This window comes from Electrophorus electricus, chromosome 17 (assembly GCF_041902795.1).
Source record: "Electrophorus electricus isolate QZ-2024a chromosome 17, ASM4190279v1, whole genome shotgun sequence".
NCBI classification, from domain to species: Eukaryota; Metazoa; Chordata; class Actinopteri; order Gymnotiformes; family Gymnotidae; genus Electrophorus; species Electrophorus electricus.
The window spans coordinates 3,700,770-3,716,826 of NC_137513.1; the positions used below are offsets into that span (position 1 = coordinate 3,700,770).

At 37.9% G+C, this 16,057-nt stretch overlaps 1 protein-coding gene across 4 annotated transcripts; it reads left to right on the top strand.

Annotated features, from left to right (window-relative positions):
- The first annotated feature begins 1,584 nt into the window (after positions 1-1,584).
- LOC113579443 (transmembrane protease serine 4-like) lies at positions 1,585-12,694 on the top strand. Of its 4 annotated transcripts, none has more exons than XR_014117899.1 (12): positions 1,585-1,682; positions 5,157-5,297; positions 5,607-5,759; positions 7,159-7,288; positions 7,404-7,517; positions 7,937-7,980; positions 9,155-9,317; positions 9,722-9,885; positions 10,331-10,419; positions 10,691-10,827; positions 11,039-11,188; positions 11,622-12,694. XR_014117899.1 is itself a non-coding variant. In XM_035533964.2 (12 exons), the coding sequence occupies exons 2-12, from the start codon at positions 5,189-5,191 to the stop codon at positions 11,631-11,633; spliced, it is 1,272 nt and encodes a 423-aa protein (XP_035389857.2). In that variant the 5' UTR covers positions 1,585-1,682; positions 5,157-5,188; the 3' UTR covers positions 11,634-12,694. The 4 variants fall into 4 exon arrangements, 2 of the variants coding, with proteins under 2 accessions (XP_035389857.2, XP_081556272.1); XR_014117900.1 differs by having other exon boundaries at positions 11,625-12,694; XM_035533964.2 differs by having other exon boundaries at positions 10,331-10,426.
- The last annotated feature ends 3,363 nt before the right edge of the window (positions 12,695-16,057 follow it).

The window sequence follows — 16,057 nt, forward strand, 5'->3', positions numbered from 1 at the left end:
TGCAAATGGTTGTGTTTCTTTGTACTCCGTGCCTTTGTGTTTATCCTAGCCTTCATTATGGCCTGCTTCCCCTGTTTGCCTTTGTGTGTTTTGTTTGTTTAATTATGTATCCCCATGCTCTCAGTGTTGGCTTTATGAGCCTGGACTGTTACAACAACTCTGATTCTGAATTTGCCCATGATAAATCTCGTTCTTCTCCGCACATGCATCTGCCTCCTAACCGCTCATTGTTACAGAATGAACAGCCTCGACACCAAGCACACCACAGGGTTTAAATACGTGAACTTAACAAGGTAGAAACGAGGGGCAGAGAAAATGAAACTATGGTATAGAACTAAAATAACAGAAGACAGGGAAAACGTGGAATACGGAAGCTGGGAGGGACTAATGACAGCATGAGATAACAATGACTCTTAAGTATTGCAAAATGGTTTTGTACCCCTCTAAATACCATTGGAAAGGAAGGTCCTGTTCACGTTAAGATTGGTACTGTGATCATACAATGTAGGTCTATTACTAATAATTTGGATGAAGCGGAAATACAGTTTTGTTCTGGTTTGAACATTTAGATATGATTAAATACTAATTAAAATTTGACTTTTGCTTTATGGTGCTATTGCTGATAGAGGTGAGCTTTGTAATGTAATGTATGTTGTGTATAAACAAGACCATCAAAGTCCAATTTCCCTGTCAACGTCTGATATAGCTAATAAAAAGAAGGGATGTAATGAGATGTTGCTTTGGGTATCTCTGAACATTGTGTGTTTTATTCATTATAGGTCAATATAAGTACTATGGCAAATTAATAATGTGGTATAAGAGTTATTTTTCCCATAAGCCTGGCATTATAAATGCTACTCTTTCCCAACCAAATATTTGCTTTTTCTCTTATAATGTTCAAGACATAATAAGCAAACACCAAGCATAGGGTGTAATACAGTGCAGAGAATGCAAGTTAAATTTCTCTCAACCAGTACTTTTAGAGGACATTTAGAAGTATTTATAGTGATTTATATTTGTACTAAATCTTCACTCTTCAGTGTATTTTTAAATTGTGACAATAGGTTTATCTGGGCATAGCTTGTAATCCATTATGCTACAATTTTCCTGTTTCATTATACTACACACATGTTTTCAATATTAAATATTATTTGATTGTTTATTTAAACCCTGGCCCACATTCCTGTTACAAAAAAGACCTTAATTGTTGACTTCATGCTACAAGTTCATTATATTAAAAATAGAATATACACTTGAACACTCATCACAACTCAGGAATACAACTCAGGTATGTTTTTCTTTATCCTCATCGATTGTGTAGTATTACAGTAAAATCTTGTTCCTGAAGCATTGTCGGTGTATTAAGTGAAATATGAGAACAAAATCATGATAACACAGTTCTCTCCACTTTCCAGTGTTATTATCCTCCTAAGCATTTCCTTATATCAGATTCCACAGTCCTCAAAAGAGGAACATGTGACAATCAGTTTGTTATCAGCAACTCTGGCATAGGTCAGCAAATGAGAAATGAATGTGAGAAGGAGGGGAATATTTAAATAGCAGAGTTGAATCAGGTCAGGGCAATTGGGTTCTAACGGAACACAAAGAGTATAGAGGCAAGGGAAAGGAGCGTGGAAAAAAGGAACGGATATAACTCTCTCCAGTCCTCACAGACAACAAGAGTAAGTAATAGCTATAAAGTAATATATTCTGGTTTTACAATGCTTAATCTGTTGATTAATAACAAAAATATGTTATTCAATTTTCTCTTTTTTACAGATGAAGTTAGTCAAAATGTGATCTCTGTAATTTATTCTAATTAAAAATGCATTGCTTTATGATGAGTAGTAACTTAGATTTTATTCTATCAGAGGTTCTGCCTGTCATTTTGGTATGCATTCTCAAAGATTGCTTTGAAATACTTGGATACTGTAGTATGTATGAATTCTATGACAACTGTGATACAAATGCCTTGAAATACCTGGATATTGTAGTAAGTCTGTATTTATTATTATTATTAGTTGCATTTATATAGCGCCTTTCTCAAATTCAAAGTCGCGTTACAAATATCACTTTTTTTCTGTCAACTGTGATGCAAATGCATTGAACATTATACTTGACACAGTCAAGGTGACACCTATAGGCCACATATACTAGTGTTCATCTTTAGTTGTTTAGTGTGTGTGTGTGTGTGTGTGTGTGTGTGTGTGTGTGTGTGTGTGTGTGCATGCGTGCACATGCATGTGTGTCTGTTCTGTATACTCCAAGTAATACAATGCAAGGTAACACAGCTTTCACCCTGAAATAATCATTTCAGCTTTTATATGTGAGAGAGAGCTTTGTTGAGAGAGTCTTGTATATGACAATATGATGAGAAAAATGCAGATACTAGTAGGTCTATTTAGAATTTTACATTCATTACTGCTGCGAATACAAACATTACTGCTGCTGAAATCACATGCATTGCATATTTTATGATACAGTTTGTAACTTTAACCATGTAGCACATATAATGAGTAACTAATATATTGGGGAGGGGGGGGGGTTCAAGTGAATTTTGTGTGCAACCTCCATAAGTGAGAGAAGAGAGTCTCTTAGTGACACTGAAGATAGATAAAAATGACAGAGAAGAATGGGAAAGTTCGAAAGTATAAACACAGAGAAAACACGGCAGAGTTTCTGGCATGCTTTCTCCCAAATGTCAGTTATTCTGTAACTCCACACATTCTACAGGGCTGGAGGAGTTGTTTGTGAGACTTGGGGGGCCAATAAGCTCCCTGCCCCACGTACAGAATGAGAAGGAAACCAGTAGGGAGCAAAAGAAATGGGGTTAACCAAGAAGTAAACAGAGGCGAAGTGAGACCCAGTGGCACAGGTCACAGGTGAGAGCCACGTGACCCACAGACACATAGCAATACAACTCCAGGTCTAGCTGGCCTCCATAGGTAGAGATGTTCCACTGCTGCAGGCAGAAAAAAGATGGTTGGTAGTCATAGAAATCAGAATCTCTGAATTAGATGCCAAGGTCCAAAATGATGGCCAGGTAGTCACAGGCAGCTGGGTCTGGGTCTGGGCCATTATACCTGTACTAGAGAGAACATGGAAAGCCTGATGACAGAGAGTAGGAAGAAAGGGGCAGAGGGGGGGGATGGGCGTGGTTGAAGGGGGATGGGCTTGGATGAAAGTGGGAGTGGCTTTATTATGTAAACCCTTGAATCACACTACTTTTGTCATTGGAATCTTTGCATATTTTGCCTCTTAATACAGAGCAAGTAAGTAATATGTACAAAAAACAGAGTTTGCTGAGCTTGCTATTTTTAAGAGATGATAAAATCACAATTAATCTGTTGTATCATGCTCCAGCATATTGTCATCCTTACTGACACTGAAGTAAGCGCACCATTAAAAGTTTTAATCAGATTACGTGTAAATCGATGCTCTTAATTCATTGTTGTGATCAGAGTACAAAGCAGTTCAATTAAAATGTTAGGGTGTATTAATTCAGAGCTAAAATTTCTTGCATAACTTTTATTATGAGCTATTTGTCATTTACAGGTTAAAAATAACTATTAAGATATTCTGGACAAAATAGTATAATTTAATATAAATTTAGTATAAAAATAATAAAACATTGTTTGGCCAACTTTAATTTGTACATACATAATAAAAAACAAATGTTAAGTCTAAGAATCAGATTTTCAATCTAAGTCATATATATATATATATATATATATATATATATATATATATATATATATATATATATATATATATATATTCATATAATCATGTGTCATTCATATATATTTTCTTAGAACTGTTGTGTAACGGGTAACGGTTGGGTACGGAATGAGACGGAGGATCGGACTCAATTGTGGGAGTCTTATTAAAGACTGAAGAACATAAAACATGAGGCATAGCAAAATGAAACAGGGAAACGATAATTACTAGAGCCAGCGTAGTAAGAAAACTAAAGTCTAGGAAAACATAAAGCATAATAAACAGAAAGAAACAGAACAGGAACAACAGAGAACACGCAAATCATGGAATACCTCACACACACACACACACACACACACACACACACACACACACACACACAAATAAATAAATAAATTTTAAAAAATGTGAACCGACAAGGAACTTAAATATAACTTAAATATTTAAACTGACAAGGGCATAACAAGAAATAAGTGGGAACAGAGTCACTGACACAGAAACCTAAACAAGGGGCAGAGCAAACGAAGCCAAAAACCAAAACAAGGAGCATGTGGAGGCATCGCCGTGGTAACTGCAACGCCAGGCAGGGCGAATCCATGATGTGTTGTTGTGTGACATTGTATGAAATGGGCATTTCAGGCTGAAAGCTTTGTTAGCTTGTATTACCTGTATAACCTAGAACATTCGTAGGATACACACACACACACACACACACACACTCCACTTTTCCCGGTAACATGTACACACATAAATACAATGTATATGCATTATGACTTATGACAGTTACGTATGCAGTATGACACATTGCACAGAACTTGTTCTGCCACATTGTCCTGCGTCAGTTTGCCCAGGTCATGTACGGTAAAAACAGCCAAGTGGGGGAAACTGCCATTTCATTAGAAAGCATATTAGGACTTCTTAACTTTAATTGGAAACTTACATCTTAAGGGGAGAAAATGACTAACATCCACATATATCTGAAATTTTATACATAGGGATGAAAGCATAATATCAATCTGTGGTACATGCTCTACAAAAGCAAATGTTCCGGTGGGGGTAAACAGTTTTGTTAATTCTCAATAATTCTAAAAAATATCTGACCACTGGAAATTTGCATGTAGAAATAAGTATGTACTGAGCATTACACTCAGTAGTCCATGAATGAGGCAGGAATTCCCAGTGCATTGGAGAGAGATCTGGACAGACATCGAGGGCAGCACAGTGCCAATGCCTCAGTCTCTAAGTGGATCACAGACATAATAGCACAGACCTGGACAGTGGAGCAGACCTTGATAACAAAACCATGCTCTGTTTTGGATGAAACTGAAATGTATGAAAGGTGGCTAAAACTTCAAGGTTAAGATCATCAATCTGGCAAAGACTATGTGCAATCAGGTAGGGCACTATGACTGGACTTGATTGTTTCTCTCTCTCAGTTGTGGACAGGCCTGGGAAACACAGGAAGCCCATGACAGACACGAAACCACAGAGGAAAAAACAATCATGGAAATTGATCCTCATCACCATCCTCTGTGTACTAGTTATTCTGGGTATTCTGGCTGTAGCTGCATATTTCAGTGAGAACCATTCACTACTTTTTCACATTCAGAATGAACTTTATTTTGGCCGAACCTCTTTCAAAAATAAGATTGAATTTAATCTAAGGCCAACGTTAAGATGGATTTGTGAAATAGGGCCAACACCACCCATGTACAATCTTGAACAATCATTTATTTATTGTAATTCAAATTAATATTATCAAATTAATAATTATCAAATTAATATTTATATAAGCATGAGATGTAAATTCTTCAGTTAATTTGTTGTAATAAAATCTTTTTTTTACATAACATTGTCCTCTCATCTTTTTCTTTGTCATGATTTAGTCGAGCAGCTGATTAAAAGTAAATACTTCTTCTGCTACAAGTCATTGAAGTTCATTCCACTAGACCAAGCCTGCAATGGCAAACCAGATTGCACAGGTGGAGAGGATGAGTCTACATGTGTGTCTGAATTTGTAGCCAATTCCACTTTTCCTGGTAAGACGTTTTACAACATAAATCTGCACACATTAGCACAGGTACATGCAATTACATGAATACAATATGCGATAACAAACAACGGCACTAGCAAGTCATCACAAAAATCATCTAGATCATGTCTAATTTCACATCATGTCAACTTTTAGGATCCAAATATAGTTCTCAAAACAAATGATAAAGTATCATTAAGTGCCCTTGCCAAATCTGCATGAGGTTATTTCTGTTTAGTATTCTTTCCTTGTAAGAAAACATTATTTCTCCTACAATTTTTAAGATAGAACTGCCAAACGTTCCAGAAACCTTTGTCCCATACCTAAAGTTCTTGTGCTTTTTAGAACAAACAAGCACTTGCATCTCTTTTCCTGATGATGATCATCGTTTCTTTTATTCCTCCATACTCCTATAGAAACTCTTTCATTTAGATACTCCTTGAATGTTTAGGATACAACCTTCAAATTCCATGTTAATATTTAAATTATTAAACAAAATCTGCACTTCGATCTGAGCTATACTAATATTAAATTACTATTACTATTAAAAGTCATTGGAGCTGAGCAGACATCTGAGCAGGCCATTACATCATAGAAATAGCAAAGAGTTGTAATATAACTAGACTATAACATAGACAACTCGCTACTTTCCAGTCTTCTTCTAAAAGCCATCAGACCTCTACAACTTGTGCAGAATGCAGTAGCAGGTCTTCAATCTTCATAGGTTTACACATCACTCCACTGCTGTGCTCCCTTCATTGGCTTCCAGTAGCTGCCCACATCAGATTTAAAACCTTGATGCTTGCCTACAAAGCCAGAAATGGACCAGCCCCTTCATATATGATGTCAGTGATCAAAGCCCAATCCCTACCTTGAGTGCTTCGAACATCAAGCTCAGCTTGAAATACCATGATTCAAATCTCATGAAAGACAAACATCGAGATTATTCTTTGTCCTGGTTTCTCTGTCCTGGTTTCTGAACGAATTTCCTTTTGCTGTCCAGACAGCAGAGTCCCTTGCAGTCTTCAAATTCAGACTGAAGACCCATCTATTTGTGGAATATTTAAATGACCACTGATCCTGCTTCTATGTTGACTAACCAAAACTCTTGTACTTATTGTAGGGCATTATTTATTGCACTGATTGCTGTCTGAGATAAAGATTATGTATTTTGCACTTCTAGGCATCAGCATTGATCCCTGTATTTCAACAGCAGTCTCGTTCATTGGTATCTTGGACTCTAACCTACTGTACTGGCTAGGATTTATTCTATGAGTAAATGACAAAAAGCACTTTTGTAAGTCGTTCTGGATAAGCACGTCTGCCAAATGCCATAAACGTAAATGTATAACTTCTCAGCTGCTTTCTTCCATCCAACTAACCACTTTCCCAATGTGTCTCCACAGTACGGCTGGTCTCAAATCTCTCCATGCTTCAGATATACAGTGCTGATGAAAACAGGTGGAGAAGTGTGTGTGCAGAGGGCTGGACTCAACAACACACTCAGGTGGCCTGTCAGCAGCTAGGATACACAGCGTGAGCAGAAAGATCCTACAGCTCTAAAGCGGCAAAATAATTTTAAAAAGACATGCAAAACTATTATTATTAATGAAACATTTTGCAATGTCTTTCTGTCTTTCTTTCTCTTTAGTAATCCTTCTTACAGTACAGTCTTAGTGGATGACCTGTCACCAGAACTGAAGATGTTTTTCTATGGGGTGGAATCAGTCAGCACACACACAATTCAGTCCAATGTCACCAAAAAGTCAGTACTCATGCTTTGGTTAATTTTACCCCAACTTGAACATATACCTTTTTACCTTTTGCTACCATGTTGGGACATTTAAGTTTTGATTTTATTGTCTGTCACTTTTTTTCTGTATAAACATGTTATATTGACAAAGAGACAAGAAATGCACCAACAAACAATTAGTGGGAATCATAGTTAATGATACATGATGAATCAAGCCTTGTGGTGTACTTTTTTTGTCTGGTTTACTATTTACACTAAATATGTGAATAGTCCAGAGTCATATCTAGCACTTTACCTGATGTTCTTTTTTTGCAATTTAGTATCAGTTGTGTTAACTTTTACACAAAAAACAACTCCATGTAGAGATGATCTTTTGAATATGAGCCTCCAGGGAATGTCATGTGAGTCACAACATTCTTCCTCTCTTGCAGGAATACATGCAGTTCAGGTTCAGTTGTCACCTTAACCTGCTCAGGTAGGCTACTAAAATTGCTTTTAAAAATAATGGAAAAAATAGATTTTGACCATTTGTGGTGTACACTCTGATCCACCTTAATTTTTAAACCACTGACAGGTGAAGTGAATTCTATTTACTCTCTCATTACAATAGCATCTTTCAAGGGGTTGGATTATTTTATTATGCAGCAAGTGAAAAGTCAGTTGTGTTTCAAAATATAAAATACAACACTCACTGTGTGCAGTGACATCACATTTACGTGATAAGTATACAAATATACTGTACGCATATGATGATAGCATCTCCGATAACCTCTGCATGTAATCTATCAGTAATTTAACTAGCAAGCTTGCTTGTCTATTGGCTGTTTCTTAAACTGGCTGTGGATAATTCAGAGTAAAGACTCACTTGTTTTGTTTAGCCTAAAAAGTTTAGTGGGACTGTTATTTACTTTATTTTATTATATTTTATTTTCTACATTCTTTGGTTATTTCATTAAATGTATAACTGGACACAGACATGAATAGGAGTGGTTTAATGAAAAAGCAAAAGTAAATACAAACATAATGATAACAATGATGGTGACATCTAAACAAGGACCAACAATCAAGGGTTACAACTGAATGGATTTTATTGGGGGAAAATCAAAGCACAGGTGTCACGGCTAAGTGATGGGAGTACACGAAACACCTGTGTGGTTGTGAAGACAAAAGCAAAACACAACGCATGTGAAAGTGTGAGAACAAAAACAAACAATGGGCCGCATGGCTGAGCTCATCCATGTGGAAGGCGCTAGCAATTATATTACATCAAAATAACATGCTACATAAATAAGGGTTATTATTCTTCTTAGTATTGTTGTTATTAACAACTATAACAACATTGCCATTATTATTATTATTATTATTATTATTATTATTACTGATACTACTATGCTTGTAAATGTTATGAATAGTCTACTTTTTATGCAATTCATGTAAACACCTTTATTTGGTTTCATTTGTTGGTTCTTGATTATAGGACAAAGTGTGTTATGGGAGTTATAACGAGCAAAATCCTGATCTCTAATGGCAACAAAACCAAACTGTAAAGGCGAAAGGATAACATAATGTATGTTAAGGTAATTGAAAATCGGTTTATGTCTGGTGCCCGAATAAGGGTCTGAGGATTCGAGGGGTCTTTCTGACTGTAGACTGTGGTCCGGAGGCCCCGGGGAACCGGATCGTTGGGGGCCAGGATACACTCATCGAGAACTGGCCATGGCAGGTGAGCCTACAGTGGAGTGGCCAGCACCTGTGTGGAGGCTCCCTCGTGTCCCCAACCTGGGTCATCACTGCGGCCCACTGCTTCTCTGGGTGAGGGCATCAGCCTTTCTCTCATGCACACATCTGCCTTTGTATGCTATGTGGTTAATCTATCTTTTCATCAAGACCCTCAAAACACTCAAAATCCAAGAATTAAGACCCCACATACCCTGACGTGCTAACAAACAGTTAATAAACACTGTATAATAAGGAAAGTAGGGCATCTGCACATAGGATCCTTTAGCAAAACTGGTATTGCTAAGCATCTACAGTAAATACTTATATATACATGCTTAAGCATAAAACATGCATCTAGGTGGGATTATAGAATTTGTTACTGCAAATTTAAAGGGGCCAGCCATCAATGTACATTCTCATCCACTCATTTTAATGGTTCCTATCTATTAGTTCAACATAACAGTTATAAATGTCACCTTTGGACTCTTGGGGAGCAGGAACAGGGAGGTGAGCAGATGGTGGGTGTTGGCAGGCAGGACATACATGGGCTCTCTGGGAGGCTACTCTGTAGACAAGATCATCGTGAATGGAGACTACAATGCAGAAGTCAGTGACTATGACCTGGCCATGATGAGACTCAGTAAACCAGCCACTCTGGGAGGTAAGCTAGAAGTTACTGGTCTTGATTCACTTGCAAACACACACACACACACACACACACACACAGTAACTGGTGTCACTGGTTGACCACTTCGGCATCACATCCGTATTCCAGGTAAAGCAAGAGTGGAAAATGTATAGTTCCACAAGTTCTCATATTTCCCTGATCTATGATCTGTTGTCTATGATCTAGGATCTATGAACTATGGTCTATGATGTAAGAGCCACCATTTAGAATCTATTGCTTAAGCTCTATAATCTATAGTCTATGATTTAATATCTATATTCCATGGACTATGATCTATATAGTGTACTGTAATATTTAGAATCTAAGATTTATCATCTACAATCTATGATCTAGAGTCTATGCTCTATTGTGTGTGATCTGTGGACTTCACCATCTATAACAAACATAAATCATTTTTCTCACTGTTAATTCCCTTTAGTCTCGGTGAGACCAGTGTGCCTCACAAAGCATGATCTGGGACTCAGAGGAGGAGCGCCACTGGTAGTGACTGGCTGGGGTACTCTGCAGGTGGACGGTATTATAGCAGTATTTTAGTACCAGCTTCACTTTATTTACTGATGTTTTCCTTTTTTGAAAAAGTGAAAAATCACTGTTTTATTTGTTGTATTAGACAATTTCACTCTGTGTACTATGTGTTCTCATATTCATTTTCTTTGTGTGATGACTTTGAGTATTCATTCTAAACTTGATGGTATTTGTGCACCACCTATCCTCAGTGAGTCTCTCCTATGGTATTTCCCACGTTCCCCTCTCTCATCTATTTTTCTCTCTCATGCAGGCCAGCCAGCCTCAACTCTGCAGAGGGCCAATATTCCTCTCATTGACCAAGCTCAGTGTTCTGCAATATACGGTGCAAGCCTCACTCGCAGGATGCTTTGTGCTGGGTACCTTCAGGGTAAAGTGGATTCGTGCAAGGTATATAATTCAATTTTATTCCCATTATATATATTTTCTTTCCTTTCCATAGCAAATTATTGGGTTGGAACATTCAGTCTGATTATTTTTGGTATTTTAGATTGTGCAAAGTATTACCATTCTGTGGTGACATGTAGACTAAATCAGTCATTCCATTGACTCTCATCCTTATCATTGTTTCTTTCTTTCTCTCTCTCTCTCTATTTCTCAGGGGGATAGTGGTGGTCCTCTGGTGTACTTTAATGGTGAATGGATGTTGGTGGGCGTGGTGAGCTGGGGGGTGGGCTGTGCTAAAACAGGCTATCCTGGCGTTTACTCGAATGTTGAACAGATGCTCAACTGGGTGTACTCTGTCATGCAGGTATGCTTTAATGTCTCTATAGCAGTTTGGTTTCATATAATGATTATTCAAATTGATAATATACTGTATATACTATAATAATGTGGATGCAGACAAACTTTTCGTGGTCTATACACAAACAGTTTCTTTTAGTCCAGATTAGTCAACATTTTTAATGTCTTGTCTTTACTGAAACATTAGAAAACTGGAACTGGGTGAATATGTCTCTAATTATCAAAGGAACGATACATCTTGCTATGGCAATAATTAATATTTATACAAATTTGCTATCACATAACCAAAAAAAAAAAAGTTTTTCTTTTGTAAGTGACAAACTAAGTAACATGGTCATGTTTAATACCAAGTAAAACCTGAAAACCTTATCAAATCATTCTGTGCCACAACAGAAACCACAAAAAATAGACTAACTTTTCTTGTCCCCTTTTCTTTCCAGCAGAACTCTTGAGCCAAAGCTAGAGGATGCCATCTCACTCGGCGGAACACAGTGCAGTGTAATCTATTTCCCAAGATTGCTCTCAGTGTAAAATAAGGACAATTATTCTCTAAAGGTTTGTAGGAGCTGCTTGTATGCACTTGGCATTTAAGCATTTGTCCATATATCCTCTGTGTGTCAGTGTATCTTCTGAGGGATCTAACTGAAAGATTGCGGTTGTGGCCTAAAAGTGGCCTAATTTGTTAAACCCAAAGTATTGCAATATTTAAGTCTCTGGATAAACAGTTACCTTTTCTAATAGCCTTTGGACAGTAAGTGTACCAATTCCACAATTCTTATTTTTCTAATACAATGAAAGTATTTAAGATGAAATCTTTTGATGAGAAACAGGAGGAGCACAAACAAATTGCAGTGCAATGCATTGCATTTTTACAGTGATGTCATGACACTGTGTTGTGGTCCTCACATTCAGGTTTGTATGTGCACTAGTGAATTCAGGATTACTTAATGTGTATCAGTCTGTCCTTTTTTTTAAAGAATGCAGGTCTATGTTTTTACTGCATGAACGCAGGTACCATAAATTATGAATGAATAGACAAAAGAGCTTGGTCTGGATATAACAGTCTATTCATTCCTGAAGCATCTTTTATGCCATATTCTGTTTGTCATTGGTTTTTGTTTTTAATGATGTTAAATTAATATTTATCTTAAGTTTGTAATATATGTCTTAAGTTATCTATGTTGTTTTGCACATGTGGGGAAATTGATATGTCAATGTACTATAAATCATGAAAAAAGTTAAGTGTAACATTAATACACGTGAATAACGTTGCAAAAACGTTGATGCTATTGCTTTCAACAACATTAATCCATAATAAATTAGAGCTTCATCTTGAGACTGCAGTACAACTATATAGACGGCAGGGGGTGGTAGTGCTCTGATGTGGAATGTGTGGCGGGCTGAGCAGAGCTCACATTCTGGCGGCTTGGCAGTGAGAGAAGGAGCTGCTCAGGCAGTAAAATCCCATCAACTAGTCTCAGTTTGTTTTGCTGAAGAACTGATCACATCTGGCAAGGATTAGAAGAAAAGTAATACATTCTTACAATATGTTACACTTTCTCAAATAATTAACATATTATTGAGAGAGAGAGATTGCAAGAAAGAAAGACTGTCAGCAAACTGACAGATCTCCAGAAGGCTATAAAAGTCAAAGTGCATAGAGAAAAAATAAAATTGTCAGCCCAAATGTGAGACTCTGGAGTCTGCTAAGCAAAGGTTAAACACACTAGCATCCAGATTGCAGAGATACACAAATGAGAAAATGCCAATCCAAAGTATACTCTCAGAAACGGAGCAGTACTAGAAGGCCATGTGGGAGAATGAATCACAACACCATGGCTTAGTGGTTAAGAGATCTCAGTGCAGAGTACCACATTTTCCCAGAGCAGGAACTAGTCAGCATTATAATAGCAGATGTCCAATATTGGGTAGAAACATGGACCTAGGCAGCACCTGACTGACATGATCCATGCCTACTCTAAAAAAAAATCTAATAGCACTGTATGGGCCAACTAGCAAAACAAATGAACCAGCTGCTAACAAATTGTACTAAAGTAGCTAAAGTCAATACAACCTTAAGAGCCTTCATCTAGATCTCAGTGGAACACTGAAGGATAACACTAGGTCAATTCGGAGGCAATTGATCATTAAAGTGTGGTCTGTTTCAAGGACCTGCTCTGTCCCCACTGCTGTTCTGCATAATCCTCTTGGCCAGATAATCAATAAGAACGGGTACAGGTACAGGAGCAGAACTATCAGCAACCTCCTGCACATGGATGACATCAACTGTTTGCCAAGATTAAAAAGGGATCATTTTAATCCATTTTTACTTCTTCACCTGACTGGGATCTATACCAAGGACACAGGAATGTCATTCAGCCTGGAGATGAGTGGTTGACTAGGAAAAGGCAGGTCCTCAGAGTCAGTTGCACAGGAACTATAAAAGGCATGAGATCCACTGTCCATTGTGAGGCATGGAACATCTGTGAATATGTCCAAGCAGTGGCTCCCAAGGATGAGGTGATGGAGTACTTCCGACAGCTGGAGGATGTGGTCACTAAGCAGGTGAGGTGCCATGGCAGAAACAGCCCCTTCATATAATGTACCAGTAAATGATGTTAAAGCTGGCTGATAAGAGAAACCTACCAAGGCGGCCTGAAGGACAGCACAGAGGCACAAATCATGGTAGCACTAAGTACTAAGTTCAAGCACTAAGCACTAGTTTGATCAAAGCGGGGGCATATCACAGCTCTGAGATAATCCAGCACCTAGTAGCAGGATACAAGATGCTGGCAGGGAAAGCATACACTGAGCGACAACCAAGCGTCAGGGTTCATATATATAGGAACATATGCAAGGCATTTAATCTGGACACACGCAAGTCCAAATGGGAGGAACCAAAGAGAGCTGTAAAGAACAAGGTTAAGATCCTGTGGGACCTCTAGATCCAAAAAGAAAAATAAGTCATGGCAAGCCAACCAGACATTGTGATAAGATTCAGTAAACAGCAATGGTAATAGATGTGGCAATCCCATATGATGGAAACACCCAAAAGAAGGAATATGGGAAGTTGAAAAAATAACAAGGAACTGAAAGAAGAAATAAAGAGCATTTGGAAGGTTAATAAGGTGATATGGGTACATAGGGCTGTGACCTTTAAACTGGAGGAGTAGTACAACTGATCCCAAAAATGACATCAGTCTCAATCTAGAAGAGCACAATCGTAGGAACAGCAAAAATATTGAGCTGCACCCTCATACCCCAGGCCTCTGGTAGAAAGCCAAAGTGTGAAAAATATATAAGCACCGACTGGAAGGCTGAGACAGGAATTTAAAGGTGTATTAGTCAAGCTTCAAGAAACACCACTTCTTGAAGTTACATTGGTGAACATAACACTGGAGTGGATTCACTCACAATTGGCTCCTAGTGTCCTGTCTCCATGGTAATCCTTTCTGTGTCCTTGTTTACTTCCCGGTTAATTTGTTTTCAAGGAGACTTATTAGCAGTGGCACTCAGCCAAAGTAGGTATCAAACTCCATTGGGGGGTGTCCACTGAAAACATTACTTTATTTGCCCCTAAATGATAAAGATTTACCTACTCAATTAGTCATGCAAAGTCTGTCAGTCAAACAATTTACATACATGTCCAGGAGGAATGTCGCTAGTTGTGTCCAACTTCAGCCCCTTTGATTTGCCTGGAAGATTAAACTTGTGATTAAATACATTTTTAAAGACACAATTTACCTAACTGACATTTTGATGAAGTAGCAAGAGAAGCAGGCTGAGGACAAAATGTAACAAAACAAGATACAGGAATTTGACAAGGAGATGACTGAGAAGTCACAGAGCCTTTTGGTTTTGTAAGAAAACCACTTTAAAAAGCACCAACTGGCTGCATCTGTGCGCTTAAATAAGGGAGGTAAAACAATGTACAGGTGAATGCAATGATCAATAAGCGGGTTATTGGAAAATGGAAGTAAATGAGTGATGTGATTGGTAGGTGATTGATGGGATGAAAGTGTCTGAGTGGGTGGGTGATGAAGATTGGCTATGTGTGAGTGTTTGGCTGGGTGTGGCTTGAAGTGTGACAAATATAATTTGAGTGCTTCAGGTATGATCATTTATTGTTGATTTCATACACCGTTTGTTATATATCAGATATCATCAGTCCTGCACAGCACAAAGGCAGTCATGCAGTACAGTACTATTAACAACTATTTGTATGCTTGTTGGGTAAACAAGGTCAGTCAGGATCAGGTGCACTTTAGCATCATGGGACACTTAATCTTCATTTTGTCCCTACCTGCTCATTGAAGGGGAAGAAAAGAACCTGAACCCCACGGAAATGTTCTGTGTGAACCATTCTTTGTGTCTGCCTAATGGTTCTTATTCAAAAACAGTACTGGACTCGTGCGGTACTTCATTGTTGCAAATTAGAATTGCATTATGCAAGAGAGTTACAGAAAAGTTAGAAAGGAACTCCCTGTTTAGGTTGGTAGTCTTATAATACAATGCACGCATGTTACTAATATTTTGGAGGAAGCTGAGAATAAGCATGTATTGGTTCAAATCGTCAAGTTCTGATTAATTCCGTCTTCAACTGCGCTGTGTCTCAAAATTCACGAGGTACTGCGGAAGGCACTAGGACCTTGGAGAGGTGCTGCTGCCGTACAACAACCCTGAAACCAGAAACAGAATTTGAGCATGAAAGATTTAATGTCTCGGCTATCTGTGACACCTTTCCTGATCGCTCTGAATTGTTTTTGCTAAAATCTCAATCGCTTTGTGTAGCGCTGTGTGTGAGGCAGAGGATCTCTGTGTAACTCCAACAAAAAAGTGTAGAAAATGCATAGTTTGGACATCTGTTACAATTGTC

Coding starts and splice junctions, on each gene's coding strand:
- LOC113579443 (XM_035533964.2), top strand. CDS start 5,189: ATGACAGACACGAAACCACAGAGGAAAAAACAATCATGGAAATTGATC. Junction 5,298..5,606: donor GGCTGTAGCTGCATATTTCA/GTGAGAACCATT, acceptor GTCATGATTTAG/TCGAGCAGCTGATTAAAAGT. Junction 7,981..9,154: donor TGTCACCTTAACCTGCTCAG/GTAGGCTACTAA, acceptor TTCTGACTGTAG/ACTGTGGTCCGGAGGCCCCG.